This window comes from Ranitomeya variabilis, chromosome 3 (genome assembly GCF_051348905.1).
Source record: "Ranitomeya variabilis isolate aRanVar5 chromosome 3, aRanVar5.hap1, whole genome shotgun sequence".
Classification (NCBI taxonomy): Eukaryota; Metazoa; Chordata; class Amphibia; order Anura; family Dendrobatidae; genus Ranitomeya; species Ranitomeya variabilis.
In genome coordinates, this window is record NC_135234.1 from 734,833,953 (window position 1) to 734,859,108 (window position 25,156).

The 25,156-nt window shown below is 44.4% G+C and overlaps 1 protein-coding gene across 1 annotated transcript; it reads right to left on the reverse strand.

Moving 5' to 3' along the window:
- Positions 1–1,861: 1,861 nt before the first annotated feature.
- LOC143818576 (uncharacterized) lies at positions 1,862–24,785 on the reverse strand. Its single transcript, XM_077299844.1, has 8 exons — positions 24,668–24,785; positions 14,982–15,102; positions 14,597–14,722; positions 14,379–14,513; positions 13,740–13,811; positions 12,409–12,532; positions 4,335–4,405; positions 1,862–3,839 (listed from the first exon to the last, which is right to left on the reverse strand). The coding sequence occupies exon 8, from the start codon at positions 3,822–3,824 to the stop codon at positions 2,133–2,135; it is 1,692 nt and encodes a 563-aa protein (XP_077155959.1). The 5' UTR covers positions 3,825–3,839; positions 4,335–4,405; positions 12,409–12,532; positions 13,740–13,811; positions 14,379–14,513; positions 14,597–14,722; positions 14,982–15,102; positions 24,668–24,785; the 3' UTR covers positions 1,862–2,132.
- Positions 24,786–25,156: the final 371 nt, after the last annotated feature.

Consider the following 25,156-nt stretch of genomic DNA (forward strand, 5'->3'; position numbering starts at 1 on the left):
AAATAGATATCATTCCTATTAAATGAAAAGTGCATTGAGGTAGGACTTTGCTGTATTGAGTTTTCTAGTTCAATGATTTATACTATTTGGGGATATGATCCTTTTCACAAATTCTTATGATATACTAATGAACAATACGGTACTTATTTGATCATGAAGGAAGGTTTTTTCTGTGGTGTCTGATACTCTCCTTTTACATTTGTATTATGAATTGCCTGGTAACCGTTTAATAAAGATAATAATTTTATCATTTTTTTTCTTGTACTCCTATATGTTTATATGATTATTAGTGTTGAGCGATACCGTCCGATACTTGAAAGTATCGGTATCGGAAAGTATCGGCCGATACCGGCAAAGTATCGGATCTAATCCGATACCGATACCCGATACCAATACAAGTCAATGGGACTCAAGTATCGGACGGTATTCCTGATGGTTCCCAGGGTCTGAAGGAGAGGAAACTCTCCTTCAGGCCCTGGGATCCGTATTAATGTGTAAAAGAAAGAATTAAAATAAAAAATATTGCTATACTCACCTCTCCGACGCAGCCTGGACCTCACCGAGGGAACCGGCAGCGTTGTTTGCTTAAAATGCGCGCGTGTCCAGCCTCCCGTGACGTCACGGCTTGTGATTGGTCGCGTCGCCCATGTGACCGCGACGCGACCAATCATAAGCCAGAACGTAATTTTAAAATCCTGAAGGACCTGAAATTATGTCACGGCTTGCTGTGATTGGTCGCGTCGCGGCCACATGGGCGGCACGCGACCAATCACAAGCCGGGACTTCACGTAAGGAAGTAAACGCGCGAATTTTAAGCAAACAACGCTGCCGGTTCCCTCGGTGAGGTCCAGGCTGCGTCGGAGAGGTGAGTATAGCAATATTTTTTAATTTATTTCTCTCTTTTACACATTTTTACATTAATGTTGTTTCGATACCGATACCCGATACCACAAAAGTATCGGATCTCGGTATCGGAATTCCGATACCCGCAAGTATCGGCCGATACCCGATACTTGCGGTATCGGAATGCTCAACACTAATGATTATTTAATCAAGGCATTGCTGGATCATGCTCCGTAGATGTCTATTGACAAAATATGAGTATATGGCAGACATGAGCGTATCGGGGCACAAATAAAAATTTACGGGAATATGCAGATTTCTGCTGGAAATTCAATTCAAGGAGAAGCTATTCTCAGCAAATTTAATGTCCTTTATTATACAAAATAAACATAATATGGGAAAAACAAGGAAAATCCTTATATTCATAGAACATCTCTCCAGCCACTCCTTCCTGACCGTCATCAGTCCGGTCTTTGTTACATCTTTATCTTGCCGCTGGTCATGTTGAATTCCTTGGGTCTCTTATATTGGGACCGAACTTCCTCGTTTGATGAGTCCCGGGAAGGTTACCTGAGAAGTCCCAAGTATGTGAGAAGGTCACTAGGTCATGGTGTGTGCCATGACTTCGGTTGCATGCGCTAAAGATTCCTGCCTGGGGAATTCCTCGCATGTGTTGCTGATCTGAAGATGCGACGAGGACAAGACGGGTAATAGTGAGGAGCAGAGGGGCCGGAGAGGTGAGTGATAAGATGTGTATAAGAATTATTTTTTTAACATTTTGATGGCCTTTTATGGTTCAGAAAAACATCGTGCTGGCTATTTTGCTGAATCCGTGTGGAATAGAACTGAAAAATATCCATAATTTGAGGAATGCAGATTTTTGTAAAGTTCAAGTAGAATTCCACTCAAATTAGGTCGCTTATCTCTAATGTATGGTGACACTCTGGAAATATGGAAAGCGTATTGCTAGTTCTATCAGAAGAAAAACAAAAGAAGAGTTTATTTTTATAATCTTTATTTTAAGTTATATAAAACTATATACATTTTGAGACGCTTGAGTTTTCTCAGAGCCAGGAGTCTTGCTCTGTTTTGCGCGGTAGCTGCCGTGTTGTGTTGGTGAAGGGTCTTTAACTCTTTGCGGTAAAGCAGCAGATGGAGCCAGCTAACAGTCCCAGTACTTCTCCACTTTGTGCACAGAATGTTCACTGCACAGTTTTCTTTAGACTTCTACTGACAGTTATTATATACTGAAGTCTCACAAACTATTGCTTCCGCTTATTCATAGTTTTTTAGCGTGTAGCGATTTCCACTCTTTCTAAGAGTGTGTTGCTTCGTGTACCAACTTTAGCACTTCCAATGCTTTTCCACTTGGTGCCCAGGATGTCCATGGCACGGTAACTTGCCTCCTGCACCTCTGGAGGATACAACGGCTTAAGGAGTTTTCTCAATCCTATAAACATGTCACGTAATGCTGTCGGATACAGTTCTTCATAGGGTAAAGCGTCTCTTATCATGGTGAGGTGTTTCAGGACAGCGTCTACATCGTCTACCATATACAACAATTCAGTAGTGTCGATCATCATATCCACCAGATAGGCAGGTTCTTTTTGCCCGAGATGTTCATATATTTGGCAGGATTTTACTCCACCAGCATTTAACAGTTCTTTAGCGTTCTTACATCCGATGTAAGGTATACAATGCAATAAGGCTGCAATACCGCATGCCTTAACCTGTTCGTCTTTACTGTGCAACTTTAGCAGTAAGTCAGGTAGGTATATGCTGACGTGGTGGCTGAAGTTTCTCTTATTCCAGTTGCAGTTCTCGGCGAGATCTGCAAATAATGAAGTGGCGTATGTCTGGATCAGAGGGTCTGGGTTGTTTAGATTGTCTGTACAAAGACTGACAATTCTCTCATATGTCCTGCCTATTTTTGAACTTTTCAGCAGGGTAACAATTTTTGATAGGGCTTGTAAGCTTTTGATGACAACATTTAGCTTCTGATAACCCGATAATTTTCTGCAAAGGCTTTCAATGATCATATCTTTGAGTTGATGCACCTCTCTTGGGGCCCCTTTACAGGCGTTTCCCATAGCTTGTGCAGCATAACAAACCTCAAGCTCGTCTGAGCTTTTCATCTTTGAAGCCATTAAGAAGATGAAATCTTTTGCCATATCCTCCTCCTGGAGCTCAGGATGGCGTAAGAGCTCCGAGAAGAACATGACACTGATGAGTCTGCTTGTTCTGACACCAGAACTCATTGCTATAAGCATGCAATGGATGACCTTTATCCTTTGCTCATCAGTTAAGACACATGTAATGTAATGACACATCGCAGCCTGGGTTGTGTCTGTGTCATGGAGGACATCAGAGTCATCCTGGTGGTTATTGAACCCATAGATAGGGTGCAGAAGATGGTAACAAAAGTCAAAGCTTTCAGATGGTCCAGCTTGGTGTTGTGTATGGGTAATCAAGTAATCCACGGTCAGTATATTCTGCTCTCCACCTTTTCTCTCGTTGCAATATCTGTTGGTCTTGTTGTAAATCAGATCCAAAATTTTCAGCGCACTGGAGTGTGTGTGCTCATCATCGATTTCCAGGCGCTCCATGACTTCTTCGTAGCGGTATACAGCAATGTTAGCCAGGAGCGTCATAGCTGTGCCAGTTATTCCCTGACGTTTCTCACTTTTTGCTTTCAGCATGTGGTTATAGGTCTTATCAATAAGTTCACTATTCAGAAAGGTGTCAGCGTCCGCTCTGGCAGATGTTATACTTGACAAGAACAGGAGGGCATTCACCAAATCCTGTCCATCCAGATCATGCAGATGTTCTGTAAGCACGCTGGTCAGGGTCTTCATTTTTCCAAGCTCAGATGATTTGACAATGCCTGGAATACTGTCCTGCAGGAGCGGGACAGTGAGGAGGTCCAACCACGCCAACAGGCGTCTACAGTGAAGCTTGGATTTCATGCTTGGACTCTTCATTATATGAGAGGAAATCTGCCAAAAATAGAATATGATATTAAAGGAAACGTCATGTAAATTGTAACTGGAATTAATATTCATTACAGGTAAAAATAAATAATTATTATTTCTGCAGGATAAAGGCAGTGTGATTAGGGCAGAGAATGGAATCCATCGGGGGTTTCATCCGAATCAATTGCATCAGTGATTTACGCGGATGTAAGTTCTCAGCCCATATCACAGGATAAATGTGAACCAAAATGTTATGTGCCCCAAAGTGCTACCAATAAAAGCTTCCAGTCACTTCACAAAAAACAAGCGTCCCGTTAGGTCCGTTATCGTTAATATTGTGGGGTTCCTCCTTACTAGTAGCATAAAAGCTTTAGATAAGCGACACGGCTCTCCCCAAAAGAAATCCAGTGAAATCTGAACTCTCAAATTGAAATGTTGCAGTGTGCCTAAACATCAGTTATCGTCTACATGTTTGGCACAATTTACATTTTACATTCAGGAGTAAAATAAAACACTTACATCCAACAAGATATGTTCCGTGTAACAGTCAAAATAAGTGACAGGATGAGAAGATAGAGCGGGAAGACAACCTGAAACAGCAAATCATATAGAAAGTATTTACTTTACATGGGAACTTTAGCTACAACAAATTGCATAAATCAATATAAGTGCATATAAGAAACTTTGTAATATATCTTATCAGAGAAATTAGCTTCATACTATTCTTATGAGTTACTTCTTCCAATCCCCGTCTCCTGATCTCATTAAGTCTAAATAAACTGCTGAAATCTGTTTCAGCCCAGAGATTTCACAAGTTAGGAAGGAAAGGAGGAGCACAGCCAAGAGGAAGGTCAAAAACACTGTCCTGCAGATCTTAGCAGGTATATTAGCTTAGCGGCACATTCACAGATGGAAATCTCGGCACCAAGATCTCGGGAGATGAGATCTCAGCGCTGAACACCCGCCGTTTCCTATAGATATATAGATGTAGGGAAAATATAAGCCACACAAGGGATTATGATTGCTGCCCCCCTAAACTCAATCACATACATCCACTAATAATTATTCAGGATTATTATAGGCAGAAATATAATTTTTATTGCTGATAAAAACTATCATCTGACGCATAATATGCAGGAATCAGCCGCATTGGATCACTGCGGTTAACCCCTTCACCCCCAAGGGTGGTTTGCACGTTAATGACCGGGCCAATTTTTACAATTCTGACCACTGTCCCTTTATGAGGTTATAACTCTGGAACGCTTCAACGGATCTTGGCGATTCTGACATTGTTTTCTCGTGACATATTGTACTTCATGATAGTGGTAAAATTTCTTTGATATTACCTGCGTTTATTTGCAAAAAAAATGGAAATTTGGCGAAAATTTTGAAAATTTTGCAATTTTCCAACTTTGAATTTTTATGCCCTTAAATCACAGAGATATGTCACACAAAATACTTAATAAGTAACATTTCCCACATGTCTACTTTACATCAGCACAATTTTGGAACCAAAATTTTTTTTTGTTAGGGAGTTATAAGGGTTAAAAGTTGACCAGCAATTTCTCATTTTTACAACACCATTTTTTTTTAGGGACCACATCTCATTTGAAGTCATTTTGAGGGGTCTATATGATAGAAAATACCCAAGTGTGACACCATTCTAAAAACTGCACCCCTCAAGGTGCTCAAAACCATATTCAAGAAGTTTATTAACCCTTCTGGTGCTTCACAGGAATTTTTGGAATGTTTAAATAAAAATGAACATTTAACTTTTTTTCACAAAAAATTTACTTCAGCTCCAATTTGTTTTATTTTACCAAGGGTAACAGGAGAAAATGGACCCCAAAAGTTGTTGTACAATTTGTCCTGAGTACGCCGATACCCCATATGTGGGGATAAACCACTGTTTGGGCGCATGGGAGACCTCGGAAGGGAAGGAGCGCCGTTTGACTTTTCAATGCAAAATTGACAGGAATTGAGATGGGACGTCATGTTGCGTTTGGAAAGCCCCTGATGTGCGTAAACATTGAAACCCCCCACAAGTGACACCATTTTGGAAAGTAGACCCCCTAAGGAACTTATCTAGAGGTGTGGTGAGCACTTTGACCCACCAAGTGCTTCACAGAAGTTTATAATGCAGAACCGTAAAAATAAAAAATCATATTTTTTCACAAAAATTATCTTTTCACCCCCAATTTTATATTTTCCCAAGGGTAAGAGAAGAAATTGGACCCCAAAAGTTGTTGTACAATTTGTCCTGAGTACGCTGATACCCCATATGTGGGGGTAAACCACTGTTTGGGCGCATGGGAGAGCTCGGAAGGGAAGTAGCACCGTTTGACTTTTCAATGCAAAATTGACAGGAATTGAGATGGGACGCCATGTTGCGTTTGGAGAGCCACTGATGTGCCTAAACATTGAAACCCCCCACAAGTGACACCATTTTGGAAAGTAGACCCCCTAAGGAACTTATCTAGATGTGTTTTGAGCGCTTTGACCCACCAAGGGCTTCACAGAAGTTAATAATGCAGAGCCGTAAAAATAAAACAAAAATTTTTTCCCACAAAAATTATTTTTTTAGCCCCCAGTTTTGTATTTTCCCGAGGGTAGCAGGAGAAATTGGACCCCAAAAGTTGTTGTCCAAATTGTCCTGAGTGCGCTGATACCCCATATGTGGGGGGAACCACCGTTTGGATGCATGGGAGGGCTCGGAAGGGAAGGAGCGCCATTTGGAATGCAGACTTAGATGGAATGGTCTGCAGGCGTCACATTGCGTTTGCAGAGCCCCTAATGTACCTAAACAGTAGAAACCCCCCACAAGTGACACCATGTTGGAAAGTAGACCCCCTAAGGAACTTATCTAGATGTGTGGTGAGTGCTTTGACCCACCAAGGGCTTCACAGAAGTTTATAATGCAGAGCCGTAAAAATAAAACAAATTTTTTCCCACAAAAATTATTTTTCAGCCCCCAGTTTTGTATTTTCCCGAGGGTAACAGGAGAAATTGGACCCCAAAAGTTGTTGTCCAATTTGTCCTGAGTGCGCTGATACCCCATATGTGGGGGGAACCACCGTTTGGATGCATGGGAGGGCTCGGAAGGGAAGGAGCGCCATTTGGAATGCAGACTTAGATGGAATGGTCTGCAGGCGTCACATTGCGTTTGCAGAGCCCCTAATGTACCTAAACAGTAGAAGCCCCGCACAAGTGACCCCATTTTGGAAACTAGACCCCTTAAGGAACTTATCTAGATGTGTTGTAAGAACTTTGAACCCCCAAGTGTTTCACTACAGTTTATAACGCAGAGCCATGAAAATAAAAAATCCTTTTTTTTCCCACAAAAATTATTTTTTAGCCCCCAGTTTTGTATTTTCCCAGGGGTAACAGGAGAAATTGGACCCCAAAGGTTGTTGTCCTATTTGTGCTGAGTACACTGATACCCCATATGTTGGGGTAAACCCCTGTTTGGGCACACGGGAGAGCTCGGAAGGGAAGGAGCACTGTTTTACTTTTTCAACGCAGAATTGGCTGGAATTGAGATCGGACGCCATGTCGCGTTTGGAGAGCCCCTGATGTGCCGAAACAGTGGAAACCCCCTAATTATAACTGAAACCCTAATCCAAACACACCCCTAACCCTAATCCCAACAGTAACCCTAACCACACCTCTAACCCTGACACACCCCTAACCCTAATCCCAACCCTATTCCCAACCGTAAATGTAATCTAAACCCTAACCGTAACTTTAGCCCCAACCCTAACCCTAACTTTAGCCCCAACCCTAACTGTAGCCTTAACCCTAGCCCCAACCCTAACCCTAACCCTAGTGGGAAAATGAAAATAAATACATTTTTTTTATTTTTCCCTAACTAAGGGGGTGATGAAGGGGGGTTTGATTTACTTTTATAGCGAGTTTTTTAGCGGATTTTTATGATTGGCAGCCGTCACACACTGAAAGACGCTTTTTATTGCAAAAAATATTTTTTGCGTTACCACATTTTGAGAGCTATAAATTTTCCATATTTTGGTCCACAGAGTCATGTGAGGTCTTGTTTTTTGCGGGACAAGCTGACGTTTTTATTGGTAACTTTTCGGGCATATGACATTTTTTGATCGCTTTTTATTCCGATTTTTGTGAGGCAGAATGACCAAAAACCAGCTATTCATGAATTTCTTTTGGGAGAGGTGTTTATACTGTTCCGCGTTTGGTAAAATTGATAAAGCAGTTTTATTCTTCGGGTCAGTACGATTACAGCGATACCTCATTTATATTATTTTTTTATGTTTTGGCGCTTTTATACGATAAAAACTATTTTATGGAAAAAAAAATTATTTTTGCATCGCTTTATTCTCAGGACTATAACTTTTTTATTTTTTTGCTGATCATGCTGTATGGCGGCTCGTTATTTGCGGGACAAGATGACGTTTTCAGCGGTACCATGGTTATTTATATCTGTCTTTTTGATCGCGTGTTATTCCACTTTTTGTTCGGCGGTATGATAATAAAGCGTTGTTTTTTGCCTCGTTTTTTTTTTTTTTTTCTTACGGCGTTTACTGAAGGGGTTAACTAGTGGGCCAATTTTATAGGTCGGGTCGTTACGGACGCGGCGATACTAAATATGTGTACTTTTATTGTTTTTTTTTTTTTATTTAGATAAAGAAATGTATTTATGGGAATAATATATATATATTTTTTTCATTATTTTGGAATATATATTTTTTTTTTTTTTACACATTTGGAAAATTTTTTTTTTACTTTTTTACTTTGCCCCAGGGGGGGACAATACAGATCGGTGATCTGCCAGTTTGCATAGCACTCTGACAGATCACCGATCTGAGAGAAGTGCAGGCTGCTTCACAGTGCCTGCTCTGAGCAGGCTTCTGTGAAGCCATCTCCCTCCCTGCAGGACCCGGATCCGCAGCCATCTTGGATCCGGGTCTGGAGCAGGCAGGGAGGGAGGTAAGACCCTCGCAGCAACGCGATCACATCGCGTTGCTGCGGGGGGCTCAGGGAAGCCCGCAGGGAGCCCCCTCCCTGCGCGATGCTTCCCTGCACCGCCGGCACATCGTGATCATGTTTGATCGTGGTGTGCCGGGGGTTAATGTGCCGGGATGTCAGCTGCGATAGGCAGCTGACACCCGGCCGCGATCGGCCGCGCTCCCCCCGTGAGCGCCGCCGATCGCGCTGGACGTACTATCCCGTCGGTGGTCATACGGGCCCACCCCACCTCGACGGGATAGTACGTCCGATGTCAGGAAGGGGTTAATAACCCACCCTAAATTAGTGTGCTGGAGTTAATGGTTGCACTGTAACTCCCTTCAAGGATTACTGAAGGTTAACTATATTATCTAGCCCATTACTATCGGGAGTGAACCCTGCCAGAGAGCCTCAGGAAATAACATTATCCTGCGGTGACGCGTTTTGCCGCTATACCGCCTTTTTCTAAGGGCAGGGACAGCTGTACAGGCCGGATATTTATACACCCTGTCATGACTGACAGCTGCACTGGCCAACCACCAAATGTTATTTACAAGCAAGGAATCCTATAGGAATTGAATCATGGATATCACTTATTGTAAAGATGGAAAGCAAATTACTGAATTGGCCACAAGATTTTAAAAAGATGTATCATTCTTGTCAATCATCAGGGACATGAGATTTTAATTAGAAAAAAAGCAAAATTACGGTATATATCCAATTTTATATTTTCATTTTTATGCTATTGTGCATATATAAAGCAAGGATTTCAATGAATATATTTAATCAATTAATTCCAGATTATTTATGTCACACAATTGTGGGACCAATTTAAATATGACGCAATAGGTCTCATTAGGGACCATTACACTGTATGTTACCAATATCCATAGGAAATATTTCACAATCAATTGGATCCATAGTTAATTTTCATAACAAGGATTTATTCTGTACAAATTATCACTTAAAATGAATTTTGGCAATAATCCTATCTATACTATAATTTGTACTGTTGGAAATGAAAATACTATATATGTAAATCACCCATGACTAACTAGTAGAACATACAAAGATATTAATTGTATGTAATTAGTCTAGATCAGACAGATTTCCAAGATATTGTACAGTCAGTCCATAGCTAGTATTTACAAAGGATATCATTATAGGTATTAGCATAAAAAATTCAAAAATCATCATGTCCCAGGGGATTTGGGTAAAAGGGGCCTTACATTGGAATATACATGTTGAACCTAAAACAACTCTAGCGGAAGCAGCCAGAGTTAAAATTCTCATTTAGACCATTAGGATTAACAGTATTAAGTCTGAAAATCAATTAACTTTCCCGTTTCAGGAGAATGGAATCAAGGTCACCCCCTCTAATATGTAAATTTATTTTGCAAAGTGCCCATCCGTTAAGTTCCTTCCAGGCCAGACCATGCTTGTTCTTAAAATCCCTGGCAATCGGTGTGGGATTAAATATCTTTTTCTGCTCCCAACATGAGAGCTCATCTTTGTCAAAATTGGTAATATTTCTAATATGCTCTCTAATGCGAGCCTTTAGGTCCCTCATCGTCTTCTCTACATATTGTAGGCCACGTGTGCATTCCAGGCAGTATACTACCCCAACCGAAGAACAATTTAGATGTTGAGAAATATGATATTTCTTACCAAAAGCATCAATAATAGTTTTCTTTGGGGTCAGTATTTGACAAGCCTTACACATTTTGCATGGGTAGAATCCAGGTTCCTTAACCACTGTTTTAGTATTTGTTCGTTTAAAATGGCTTGATACAAGCTGGTCAGAAATTGATGTAGCCTTCCTGTATCCCAGCGATGCCTGAGGTGTTAAAAAGTCTCTAAGGTCACTATCCGAATTAAGAATATCCCAGTGTTTATTGAGGATCCCTGTCATCGCCTCCGAATCCTCATGATATTATGTTATAAATCTGATGGTATTTTGTGGATTTCATTGTTTGGGGGCCAGAAGTTCCTCTCTCCTAGTTCTCAGAGCAATGTTATATGCTATTTTAATCATTCTCTTAGAATAGTTTCTTTCCAAAAGTCTCACTTTCAGTTCTTCAGCCCTCATTTTGAAACACTCAAATGTAGAGCAATTTCTGAGTAACTCTCCTTTAGGGATTGCTCTGATTGTGCTCTTTGCATGTGCACTGGTAGCATCAAGTATGCTATTAGTCGCAGTCTCCTTCCTATATATATCTGTCTGCAGGAGATTATTTTCATCCCTCTGTATCGTGATATCCAAAAAGGGTATCTGATCTTTATGAAATGAAAGGGTTACTTTTAAATTTAAATGATTTTTATTGAAAGTATCAATGAACTTGACTAGCTCCCTCTCTGTGTCCTGTTAGATGATTAGAACGTCATCTATATAATGTCTCCATGTTAAAATGCAATCCGTAAAAGATGACATATTTTCAGCAAAGACCAACTCTTCTTCCCACCAACCTAAGTAAAGGGTGGCGAAAGTAGGTGCGACGGCTGCCCCCATTGCGGTCCCCCACTGTTGTAAATAGAAATGGCCGTCAAAAACAAAATAGTTCCTCTTTAACACGAATCCAAGAAGTTTTAAGATGAAATTTCTGTGAGTCAGATTAAATTCAGCATTCTTTTTGATGAAAAATTCAATCGTCTTGCACCCTTTATCCTGATCTATACTAATATAGAAACTGTCTTTATTGCATGTTACTAGTAGCTCACCCTCTTCCAATTGAAAACACTGCACTTCATGTAAGAGCCGCAGGATAATGTTATTTCCTGCAGCTCTCTGGCAGCCTTCACTCCCGTTAGTAGTGGGCTAGATGATATAGTTAACCCTCAGTAATCCTTGAAGGCAGTTACAGTGCAACCATTAACTCCAGCACACTAATTTAGGGTGGGTTATTAACAGTAGTTGCTCTAATGCAGGTTTTAATTCTGAGTATCGCACTGATCCAATGCGGCTGATATTATGTGTCAAATGATCATTTTTATCAGTGCTCAAAATTATATTTATGCCTATAATGATCCTGAATAATTATTAGTGGATGTATTTGACTGTGAAATTATGGGGACAGCAGTCATTATCCCTTGTATGGCTTATATTTTCCCTACAGTATATATCTATAGGAAACAGTGGGTCACTTACTGAATTTGTGACCCAATATATACTCATAATGGATGATGTATGTACAGTGATTTTAACACAATATTTTAATACTATTGGAATAAAAGTTGAATTTTAGTTACACATGTCTTTTTTCTTCTATAACATGAAGTAAATACAGGTCAAACACATTTAATGGATGAACAAGGGGATTTTCGCAGGTGAATAAAGGATTTCTATGTAACCAGTATGTGCCAAGGAGAACAATGATAACCTGTGCACACAGAGATCTATTACTGGTCATTCTGTGATCAGAAGAAATGCCTAAATGGCTACTAAACGACCGGTGATCAGCCAACAAGTAGCCGACTGATAGGTGGTCAATGACACAATTTGGAAGGAGCAATCGTGGCCTAACTCAGTGGTCGGTGCCGACAGCAGTAGTCCGGCCTCCTCCACTTATCTAATTAGTGTAAGGAAGAAGGACCCCAGAGCCTCCGCCATTATACTCACTCTACAGATGTCCGGCTCTGCTGCGTCCTGTACACGCTGACGTTCTCTTCTCAGCTTATGTACGATGTTCACGTTCTTCCCGTCTGTGATGTGGTCCTTGACCAGACAGACTCAGGAATAGGATCTGAAGGAGATGAAAAAAAATGATGCCATAATTCACCGTCCAATAATACATAATGCCCTGTGCCATAATATACGGTGCCATATTCCATTGTGCAGCTTGCCATGTCCTCATGCAAAGTAGATAGCTGTCTGTCATTATAATTACTATTGTTTATTTCTAAAGGGAGCCATTACCTAATTCATGCTGTATGAGCCACGGGAGCAGGGTCTGCGTTAGGTGCAGGCAGATTAGGAAGCTGCCTATTACCCCCGTTCCCTTAGGGGCCCCCAGCCATTAGCATGCCGCTAATAGCGGCTGCCATAGAGCCCTTGAGTCAAGGACCCCACAGCAACCCTGCGCGCCACATTCATCTGTATCAGCATCATAGATGCCAACAGAGTTGAAAGCAATTATAGAGGAGAGCGTCAGATGATGCGCCCTCCCCCATCATTCCCCTGTGCCTCTGACACAGCAGGTGTGCGATGACGTCACTTAGTCGTGCACCCGTGGTGTGCCAGGCAGTGCAGCTGCTGAGATGCCCTGCAGAGCCTGGAACAGCAGGGAATGAGTAGGGGAGGTGAGTATTGTGCTTTTTTTTATATATCAGTGAATGCGTACGTAGTGGCCATTATGCTGTAGGACTGCATTGTATTTTATGGGGGGGCTACATTATATTCTATAGGGGGCTACATTATACTATATGAGGGAGCTGCATTATATTCTATGGTGTGGCTGCCTTATACTCTGAGGGGGGATGCATTATACTCTATCGAGGACTATGCGCAGTGTATTATACTATATGTTCTATATGAGGCCTGCATTATACTATGTTGAGGACTATGGGGAGTGCAATGTACTACATGAAGGACTATGGGGGGCACATTATGCTATATGGAGGACTATGATGAGTGTATTATACTATATGGAGGACTATGGGGAATGCAGTATGAAGAACTATGAGGAGTGTATTATACTATTTGGAGAACTGAGGAGTGTATTATACTATATGGAGGACTGAGGAGTGTATTTTAATATATGAGAACTATGTTGTGCAGTATACTATGGGAAGGACTATGGGGTGCATTATACTATATAAAGGACTACGGGGAGTGTATTACACTATATGGAGAACTATAGGGAGTATATTATACTATATGGAGGACTACGGGGAGTATATTATACTATATGGAGAATTTTTTATCTCATTTGAGTATAATAAAACACTTACATCCAAGAAGATATGTTCCTTGTAACAGTCAAAATAAGTAGCAGGGATGAGAAGATAAAGCAGGAAGACAACCTGAAATAGCAAAACATGCAGAAAGTTTTTATTTACAGTAGGGAACTGTACCTACAACAAATTGCATAAATCAATATAATAAGTGAATATAAAACACTTTGTAGTATATCTTATCAGAGAAATTAGCTTCTTTCTATTCTTATGAGTCATTTCTTCCCCTCCCCCTCTTCCTGATGTCTCTCTGAATAAACTGCTGAAATCTGTTTCAGCACAGAGATTTTCCAAGTTAAGAGGGAAGCCAGGAGGAAGCTAAAAAAACACTGCCCTGCAGATCCCAGCAGATATATTAACTTATATCAGAGCTGGATTCACAGCTACAATGTTCAGTACCGCTATATAATTTCCTCTATGCCTCTGTACTACCTAGGAAAATAGGTAAAATACTTTTTGTATGGGAGACAGCAGTTCAAAGCCTATTGCAAATTAGAGATAGTGCCAGTGGGGTGAAAACAAGAGAACAATGCAAAATGCCATACAAGCCATATAATGGCCATACATTGCGCTGTTACTCGCATCATATACACACATTACAACACATTCTTACATGTCACATACAAGTATAATTACCCTTTAACTACTTTACTCTTCTAGGTGATCCAAGAAATGTGTTGTCAGTAGTAATACTAGAGAATGTAGCTAGTATCTAAGTAACAGAATGGGATCTTCCTGACAAGATTTCAGCACTGGAATAGTGTAACAACCCTAAAATGAACAATAGATCGGTCAGAATTTATCATTTTATTTTCAACAGTAAATGTTTGTTATATTACCCTCAGAATACTTACAGTAATAGCTGGTGACTTCCTAATATAAATGAGGTTTATTCTCCAAAACCAAAGTTTACACTGGAGTTTTTCACCTCTCCTCAAGTAAAACGTTGATACCTTCAATCAGTAGAGTGATATTCCGACCTACAATATAAGTGATAGATTGGTTTTTGGTATTTTATTTTTTCCCCAGTTCTGAGGGCACAGAAATGCCTAAATGGGCTACTAAATGACCGGCGATCAGCCAACAAGTAGCCGATTGATAGGCCTTACATGCCGCAGGTTGTCAGGTGCAATCCTGGCCTAACTCAGTGGTCGGTGCCGACTGCCGTGGTCCGCCCTCCTCCACTTATCTAATTAGTGTAAGGAAGAAGGACCCCGGAGCCTCCGCCATTATACTCACTCTAAAGATGTCCGGCTCTCTGCTGTGTCCTGTACACGCTGAAGATCTCTTCTCAGCTTATGTACGGTGTTCTCTTTCCTCCCGTCTGTGGTCCTTGACCAGACAGACTCAGGAATAGGATCTGAAGGAGATGAAAAAAAATGATGCCATAATTCACTGTGCAATAATACATTGTGCCGAAATATGGTGCAATAATACACGGTGCCATATTACATTGTGCAGCTCGCCATGTCCCCGTACAAAGTAGATAGCTGGCTGCCATTATTATTACTATTATTTATTTCTATAGGGAGCCGGTCCCCTAATTCATGCTGCTCGAGCCAAGGAGGCATGGATTCTATTCTAGCAGCACAATCGCAGCAGGGTACATTATGTAGTATGCACATTAGCGCCCCCCGTCACCCTTGTAAATAGTTGGAAGCACTTTATGCACATTATCCTGCTGCTAACCAAATCCATAAAAGGGCGATTTATTAAAATATAATTTTTTAACCTATATGATAAATGTTGGAAAAAAATTAAAAAGCCCAAATTACCGTATATACTCGAGTATAAGCCGACCCGAGTATAAGCCGACCCCCCTAATTTTGCCACAAAAAAACTGGGAAAACTTATTGACTCGAGTATAAGCCTAGGGTGGGAAATGCATCAGCTACTGGTAAATGTCAAAAATAAAAATAGATACCAATAAAAGTAAAATGAATTGAGACATCAGTAGGTTAAGTGTTTTTGAATATCCATATTGAATCAGGAGCCCCATATAATGCTCCATACAGTTCATGATGGCCCCATAAGATGCTCCATATTAAAATATGCCCCATATAATGCTGCACAAAGGTTAATAATGGCCCCATAAGATGCTCCATAGAAACATTTGCCCCATACAATGCTGCATAAAGGTTGATGGCCCCATAAGATGCTCCACACATTATGGCCCCATGAGATGCTCCATACATTATGGCCCCATGAGATGCTCCATACATTGTGGCCCCATAAGATGCTCCACACATTTGCCCCATTTGCTGTTGCTGCGATTCCTTCCTCGTTCCACCGCTGCGTGCCGCTCTGTCTTCCATCCTCCGCACTGACTGTTCAGGCAGAGGGCGGCGCGCTCACTAATCGCATCATCGCACCCTCTGACCTGAACAGTCACAGCCAGAGGACGGAAGACAGAGTGGCGCGCAGCGGTGGAACGAGGAAGGTGACTATCGCGCAATGCTCACCTCCCCTGATATACTCACCTGCTCCCGGCGCGGTCCGTGGCAGTGTCTCACTGTCAGATGGTCTCCGGGAGCCGGCGGCATCTTCCTGTGTTCAGCGGGACCGCATATTCATTACTGTAATGAGCGATACCATGTGACTGCTGAACACAGGAAGAGCTGCCCGGAGACCATCAGACATGCAGGGACCGCGCCAGGAGCAGGTGAGTATGTGACACCCGCCGCTCCCCCTCACCCGCTGACCCCACGCCGACACTGACTCGAGTATAAGCCGAGAGGGTCACTTTCAGCCCAAAAAGTGGGCTGAAAATCTCGGCTTATACTCGATTATATACGGTACCATTTTTTTTTTGCTGCGTCTCCCACAAAAAATTTAATAAAAATAGTTCAAAACACAGTATATAACCCAAAATAATAGGAATAAAAGTGCCAGCTTGTTCCACAATGGACAATATCTCATAAAGCTCCATTTCCGGGAAAAAAAATATTGTATTCCGAAAATAAAAGTACAAAACAATTTTTTTTTTTTTTTTACAAGGTTCAGAATTTTTTATCCCCTTCCCGACATGCGCCGTACTAGTACTGCTCTGCTGGAACTGTGAGGGCATTAGTGCCCGTGTATGGACATGTCAGAAGCTAGAGAGGAGAAAGCTTGGTCTCTCTTAGCTGGTTTTACCTCAGCTCACATTTGGGCCATACCATTGTAAAAGAGGTAGACACACTTACCCACTGACCTTACTATTCATAAGGAACTGCTGTCTACACTTTAGTTGCCCACTGTATATAGTCAGTGTGGGGATGTGGGCTACAGAAAAACACAGGGCGATCAGAGGTATATCTCGCCTTTCATGCACCCGGGGCAAAGGATCAGTTTGGCGCTCCCCCCCAAACCTCCCTCCACTCAAACCTTCCCCATTTGAACCTTAACTCTATTTAAAATGTATGACCAAGCCAAGGTACATTCCTGAATCCCCATAATGTTAAAATAGATACCAATAAAAGTAAAATTAATTGAGACATCAGTAGTAGGTAAAGTGTTTTTGAATATCCATATTGAATCAGGAGCCCCATATACCGTAATCCTGCATAAAGGTTAATAATGGCCCCATAAGATGCTCAATAGACACATTTCCCCAATATAGTGCTGCAGAAACGTTGATTATGGCCCCATAAGATGCTCCATAAAGATATTTGCCCCATTATAGTGCTGCACAAACGTTATGGCCCCATAAGATGCTCTATGCAGACACTTGTCACATATAGTGCTGCACAAATATTATGGCCCCATAAGATGCTCCATGCAGACACTTGCCCCGTTATAGTGCTGCACAAATGTTATGGCCCCATAAGATGCTCCATACAGACACTTGACCCATTATAGTGCTGCACAAATATTATGGCCCCATAAGATGCTCTATACAGACACTTGCCACATATAGTGCTGCACAAATGTTATGGCCCCATAAGATGCTCCATACAGGTGTAGCGCCCCCACTGCCGCAGGGCCGAGGGGTACCCGGTACCGGGCCTCTTCTCTGGAGTTGTCACGGCGGCTAGGCCCCGGTCCGTGACCCTGCCGTGGGGCGCACAGTGAATAATAGGTGTAGATAATGGTAGTGGTGGTGCGGTGCAGTAAATAACGAGGACACCAGGTTGCAGTCTCTTTACCTCTTTACTGAAGATCTCTGAGTCCACAGTCCAGAATATGGTTCACCAGGCTGCGCAAGTCCGGCCGGTCTGATGGCACCTCCAGAGTTCTCTTCACAGGTGGAAATCTGTGCCTTCCTTCTAGCGCTATGTGTTGCGGTCCTTCCCTGCTGTGCTTACGGAAAGTCCCCACAACCGTTGTGTCTGTTTCTTAAGTTCCCTCACAACTCGATTAAATGATGTTCTTCTAATCCTCCGTCCCTCCCTGTTGTTCTGGTTGGGACGGCACCCATATGACGGGTAGGCTCGGAGCTCTTCCGGGACCCTAGAGTCGCCCCTCTCCACAAGTTGCCCCCCAAGACTGCATAGGTGATTTAAGTTAGACAGCCCGCCTTAGACTGACTGTCCTGCCGCTGTTTAGAGTATTGCTTGAAGCTGAATGTTATAATACTCCCTCGGCGTTCCGGCCACCGGTAGTGCGCCTCAGTAGGGTGTTGCTCCGGTCTTACAGCACGACCCCTACTGGTATTTCTCCTTTTGCTTGATCTCGTTTCTCACTCAGCACAATCTATCTCGCTTCTAGTCCTTCCTTGGGCACCGCCGCTACCCGGAGCAGGCGCGGTCCCGTTACGTTCGTTCAAGTTGCCAAGCCTCTGTCAGGATCCCACCCCTGACAGAGACCCTACTGTATCTTCCCCCACAACACCCTCTGCCACAAGGTGTTGCCTGGTTCCAACCCAGTCAGCTTTCTGACCTAACTTCCTGCCTGACCCCCAGTTTACCCACTATGGTGGGGAGTGGCCTAATGAATAGAACCCTTAGCTCCCCCCGGAGGCCCAGCTGTGAAATGTATTGGTGTCTGTGATACCTGGTCAGATGAACTCCTTCAGTGCCGTCAGACGCACCATAGCTCCCCATAGTGGCGGAGCCACAGTACTGCAACGACCAGGACTCTGGGGCGCTGCACTCCCCCCTGGTTAAACACAGTACTCCGGGACTGGGAAGAAAACAACAATACAAGTTAGCAAAAAGACATACAGTTTTGTTGAGTGCAATAACAATAAGTATACTTGAACAGGCTTCCCTTTATGGGAGGTAAGGACACTTGAACGTTACAAACATGGTTAACATTATAAATTACAGGCTATAAATAACTCCTGTTACCCAACCGGGTATTCTACTTAGTGCAAAATTGTTGAACAATAATTTAACATCGCCTTTAAGGACATACACTCTTTATCCACTAAAGACCTTCCTATAATCACATTATAAGGTAATTTAACTTTCTCATTCTCCTTCTTTAAATCTGCAGGACCGCCTGTCCTATCGGCACCAGACCTACTGCCTCTCCTTTCGGTTACAGGACCGCCCCGTTCAGCCAGGGCCTACTGCCTTTTCAACTACTATACACAGTATAGAACATAACATTACTTTCAGTTTAAGAGCACTGAGTCATCTCTACATGACTCCTATCAGGACTCAGGGTTTACCTTCTATCCTAACTATCTATTATCATTATCAAAACATTTTCTTTTGAACATTAAGCCTTCTCATTATCTTTCTTTCTATCATGCATGCTGGACACCACGTCTATCCCTACGGGTCCACTGCATCCTTCTTCTATCTTTCACCTTTTTCTTCTCAGAGAACATCATCACTATTTCTTCACAATTAACTAGTTAAATACATATAACTTTCTCATGTAAACATTATCATCACTTTCTTTGGTCAAGACATTATTGCTTCCAATCTTAAAGCAATATCACGGTTTAAGCGCAACAAATGAACATCCCCTTTAAGAGGGGACCAAGTCTTTATGAGGTAGCACGCCTTCTCAAGCTACCAGTCCATACTCAGCAAAGGTTCCAGTGTGGTATCTTCACAAAGAGTCCTTCTTTAAGTAAAACCAGTAGGGAGCGCCTTTAATAAGGTGCAAACTATGTACAAGAAGTTCGGATCATGCACTGTTCATGATTTCAGCAGTTCTAGAAACTTGTGCAAAAACTTTAGAAGAATCAAATAAAAGCAAAACAATAGGGATCCCAGGTCAACAGAAGGATCCCCTTAAGAGTTAACCCTGGACGGGTTTAGCAGCCAAACAGGAAACAAACGGTTAAAAACTATGTACATATTAATAAAGCAATTATGCTTACTCGTTCTTTGTGGAACAGGGTGGTTTCCGATCTGGCCTCACCAGGCCAACGGATCGCACTGGTGAGCCAGGAAGCGGTTCCGGTCCCCGCAGCGATAAGATCCCTCGCCGGGAGGCCCTTCTCACTGGCAGGTGCACACGTCCCTCCGGGGCACGGCGAGGCCGGGCTTCTCGAGGTTCCGCGGGGCCGGGCTCTGCTGCTTCCCTCACTGGATCATCTTCTTCCGGTGTTCTGGCAGCAGCCTGGAGGGCAATGCATCGCTGTACGCCTCGGGCTATCCAGCCCGTCTCACCAGCTTCCCTCCTCCACCTCGTGCAAGTCACGGCGTCGCCCGGCTCCAGATCACGAGCGAACCTCCTGCCGCAGGGCTCCACCTCCTCCCGATCGACACGGACCTGCAGCGGCTCTCCAATCTCCTGGATAACTCCTCTCCCGTGCCGGGAGTTAAAAGACACTACCACACCCCAGTGTGACGGCGGGATCTCTGGAGCACTGACCAAGTCAATCGGCGCTGCAGGCTGGGGCCGGCTCCGCCACGCTGCCATCAGACGCCGTAGATGTTCGGCGTCCAGCGTCTGTAGCGTACCTCCAGCCGCGGCCAGGTGGGAGGGAACAGGGGACACTGGGGACAAACGGACCTCCGTGGGCTGGCCCAGCCGAGTAAGCACGCGGGCATCAGCCTCCAGCCGGCGGGCTAGCTGTCGGGCCTCGGCTGCAGCCACACACTCCTCAGACAGCGGAAAAGGGGGTCGGCCCATCGGTGGCTCCGTGAGGGTCAGACCCCGCAGCGTTGGCGCTTCTGGGGCTGTGTCGGGTTGCGCAGCCTCAGGCCGGATCGGGTCAGTCCCACGCGGTGTTCCTGGTGTCGCCATCTTTGCCTTTTCTCCAATGTCCTCTTCCCGCGGTCTCTTTCGTGGGCGGCCCCGTCTCCATTGTCTCCACCCTCCAAACAGGATCAGGAGGCGGACCTCGGCTGTTGACGGACACGTCCGCAGGACACAGAAATATTTGGACTGGGCGGCCATTGTCGTTCGCGCTTTCCAGCCTGCCTCCGCCTACTCCACGCCCTTCTTCTTCTCTTCTCCTGCGCTGCAATGGCGGCGGTTTTGGCGGTAACTTTTAGCGGCAAGTGGCAACGCACAGTCCTTGTAATAAAGCACAGTCCAAGCACAACAAATCACAGTTCCAAGGCACACATGACCTGATCCTTCAGGCTTAAGTAGATCCTGTTCGTGACGCCAAGTTGTAGCGCCCCCACTGCCGCAGGGCCGAGGGGTACCCGGTACCGGGCCTCTGAGTCTCTGCTCTGGGGTTGTCACGGCGGCTAGGCCCCGGTCCATGACCCTGCCGTGGGGCGCACAGTGAATAATAGGTGTGGATAATGGTAGTGGTGGTGCGGTGCAGTAAATAACGAGGACACCAGGTTGCAGTCTCTTTACCTCTTTACTGAAGATCTCTGAGTCCACAGTCCAGAATATGGTTCACCAGGCTGCGCAAGTCCGGCCGGTCTGATGGCACCTCCAGAGTTCTCTTCACAGGTGGAAATCTGTGCCTTCCTTCTAGCGCTATGTGTTGCGGTCCTTCCCTGCTGTGCTTACGGAAAGTCCCCACAACCGTTGTGTCTGTTTCTTAAGTTCCCTCACAACTCGATTAAATGATGTTCTTCTAATCCTCCGTCCCTCCCTGTTGTTCTGGTTGGGACGGCACCCATATGACGGGTAGGCTCGGAGCTCTTCCGGGACCCTAGAGTCGCCCCTCTCCACAAGTTGCCCCCCAAGACTGCATAGGTGATTTAAGTTAGACAGCCCGCCTTAGACTGACTGTCCTGCCGCTGTTTAGAGTATTGCTTGAAGCTGAATGTTATAATACTCCCTCGGCGTTCCGGCCACCGGTAGTGCGCCTCAGTAGGGTGTTGCTCCGGTCTTACAGCACGACCCCTACTGGTATTTCTCCTTTTGCTTGATCTCGTTTCTCACTCAGCACAATCTATCTCGCTTCTAGTCCTTCCTTGGGCACCGCCGCTACCCGGAGCAGGCGCGGTCCCGTTACGTTCGTTCAAGTTGCCAAGCCTCTGTCAGGATCCCACCCCTGACAGAGACCCTACTGTATCTTCCCCCACAACACCCTCTGCCACAAGGTGTTGCCTGGTTCCAACCCAGTCAGCTTTCTGACCTAACTTCCTGCCTGACCCCCAGTTTACCCACTATGGTGGGGAGTGGCCTAATGAATAGAACCCTTAGCTCCCCCCGGAGGCCCAGCTGTGAAATGTATTGGTGTCTGTGATACCTGGTCAGATGAACTCCTTCAGTGCCGTCAGACGCACCATAGCTCCCCATAGTGGCAGAGCCACAGTACTGCAACGACCAGGACTCTCGGGCGCTGCACAGGCACTTGCCCCATTATAGTGCTGCACAAATATTATGGCCCCATAAGATGCTCTATACAGACACTTGCCACATATAGTGCTGCACAAATGTTATGGCCCCATAAGATGCTCCATACAGGCACTTGCCCCATTATAGTGCTGCACAAACATTATGGCCCCATAAGATGCTCTATACAGACACTTGCCCCATATAGTGCTGCACAAACATTATGGCCCCATAAGATGCTCCATGCAGACACTTGCCCCATTATAGTGCTGCACAAATGTTATGGCCCCATAGATGCTCCATACAGGCACTTGCCCCATTATAGTGCAGCAAAAACATTATGGCTCCATAAGATGCTCCATACAGACACTTGCCCCATTATAGTGCTGCACAAACGTTATGGCCCCATAAGATGCTCCATACAGACACTTGCCCCATTATAGTGCTGCACAAACGTTATGGCCCCATAAGATGCTCTATACAGACACTTGCCCCATTATTGTGCTGCACAAATGTTATGGCCCCATAGATGCTCCATACAGGCACTTGCCCCATTATAGTGCAGCACAAACATTATGGCTCCATAAGATGCTCCATACAGACACTTGCCCCATTATAGTGCTGCACAAACGTTATGGCCCCATAAGATGCTCCATACAGACACTTGCCCCATTATAGTGCTGCACAAACGTTATGGCCCCATAAGATGCTCTATACAGACACTTGCCCCATTATTGTGCTGCACAAATGTTATGGCCCCATAAGATGCTCTATACAGACACTTGCACCATTATAGTGCTGCACAAACGTTATGGCCCCATAAGATGCTCTATACAGACACTTGCCCCATTATAGTGCTGCACAAATGTTATGGCCCCATAAGATGCCCCATACAGACACTTGCGCCATATAGTGCTGCACAAATGTTATGGCCCCATAAGATGCTCCATAATGACACTTGTCCCATTATAGTGCTGCACAAACGTTATGGCCCCATAAGATGCTCTATACAGACACTTGCCCCATTATAGTGCTGCACAAATGTTATGGCCCCATAAGATGCCCCATACAGACACTTGCGCCATATAGTGCTGCACAAATGTTATGGCCCCATAAGATGCTCCATAATGACACTTGTCCCATTATAGTGCTGCACAAACGTTATGGCCCCATAAGATGCCCCATACAGACATTTGTCCCATATGCTGTTGCTGCGATAAAAAAAAATAAAAATCACATACTCACCTCTCGTCGCTCAGGCCCCCGGCACTTTCAATATTCACCTGCTCCTCGTTCCAGCCGCCACTCCATCTTCAGCACTGACGTTCAGGCAGAGGGCGTGCACTAACTACGTCACCGCATCCTATGACTTCAGCGTCACTGCTGAAGACGGAGCGGCGCCGGAACGAGGAGCAGGTGAATATCGCGCTGCGCTCCCCTCCCCGTTATACTCACCTGCTCCTGGTGCGGTGCAGTCCCTGCTTTCCCGGCGCTGGCAGCTTCTTCCTGTACTGAGTGGTGAAGCCGCGTATTCATTACTGTAATGAGCGGTACCATGTGACCGCTCAGTACAGGATGAGGAGCCTCCTTGGACCACCGCATATTCATCACTGTAATGAGCGGTACCACGTGACCGCTCATACAGGACAAGCTACGGCACTAAGAGGAAGCATCGAGGGAGCTGGGTATTTTATTTCCAGCGGGCAGGCGCACAGGGGGTGGGAGGGGGAAGGTGACAAGGAATTTGATTTTAAAGACAAAAATAATAAAAAAACATTCATTTTTAATTCCTTCTCTCCAGAGAACGCTGCTGGAGAGAAGGGATGAATGGCAGCTTCAGCACCACGCTGGCGACAGCGCTTAAAGTAGCGCTGTCTCCTGCACGGTCCGTGTGGTACTCAGTCGGCACATGGGCGGCACACGACTGCCACACTGATGTGCCACGTGAGCTCATGGACACACGGACACGGATAACTCCGGTACAGATTTTTCCGGTACCGGAATTATCTGGACGTGTGAGACTGGCCTTAGAAAAGAAAAGCATGGTGGCTAATTTTGGCCTAATCCTGACATTGAGATTTGCTCCCCTGGTTTTCTATCGGGCGATTCCGACTTTTATATCCGATCACTGAGGACTGGATTTGTTTCATAATTTATAAATAAAAACCAAAATTGATGAAATCGGTTTATCGGTTGTATTGTGCCAGGATTTATGCCGGACGAGTTACTCATCTCTAGGGGCAATGGCCGCTTCCCATACACCAGAGTACAAGAAAAATAACGATGAGATTTACCTCCAAATGGAGACGACTCCTCAGTCAACGATCTTCACAATAATCCAGAAGAAATTCGCTAATCCACAAGGAAAAGATCTAGGTAATTGCTTTCAGGCGAAAGACAAATACCAAGTCTGACCTCTATGAGATGGGACGGAGTGTTTGTAGGTTCCGCTCTATTGTGACATCATCACTCACTTGTGTGACATCACTGCCAGCTTCCATATATGGTAAGTGATGATGTCACAATGCAGCGGAATAACTAATACTTTTTCTGATAATGATGGTAGCACAAATAGGGATGAATCAGTAGCGTAGCTACTGGGGGGGCAGAGGGGGCCATCGCCCCGGGCCCTGTCACATGAAGGGGCCCACTGGGAGCCAGGGCAGAACACAGCATAGGTGCAGAGCAGTGTAATGTCTGCTCCTGTCTGACAGAGACTCTGCACTCTGGCTATTAGCACAGTGGCGGCTGCAGTCTCCCTCCTGCAGTGAATGGTTTCACCC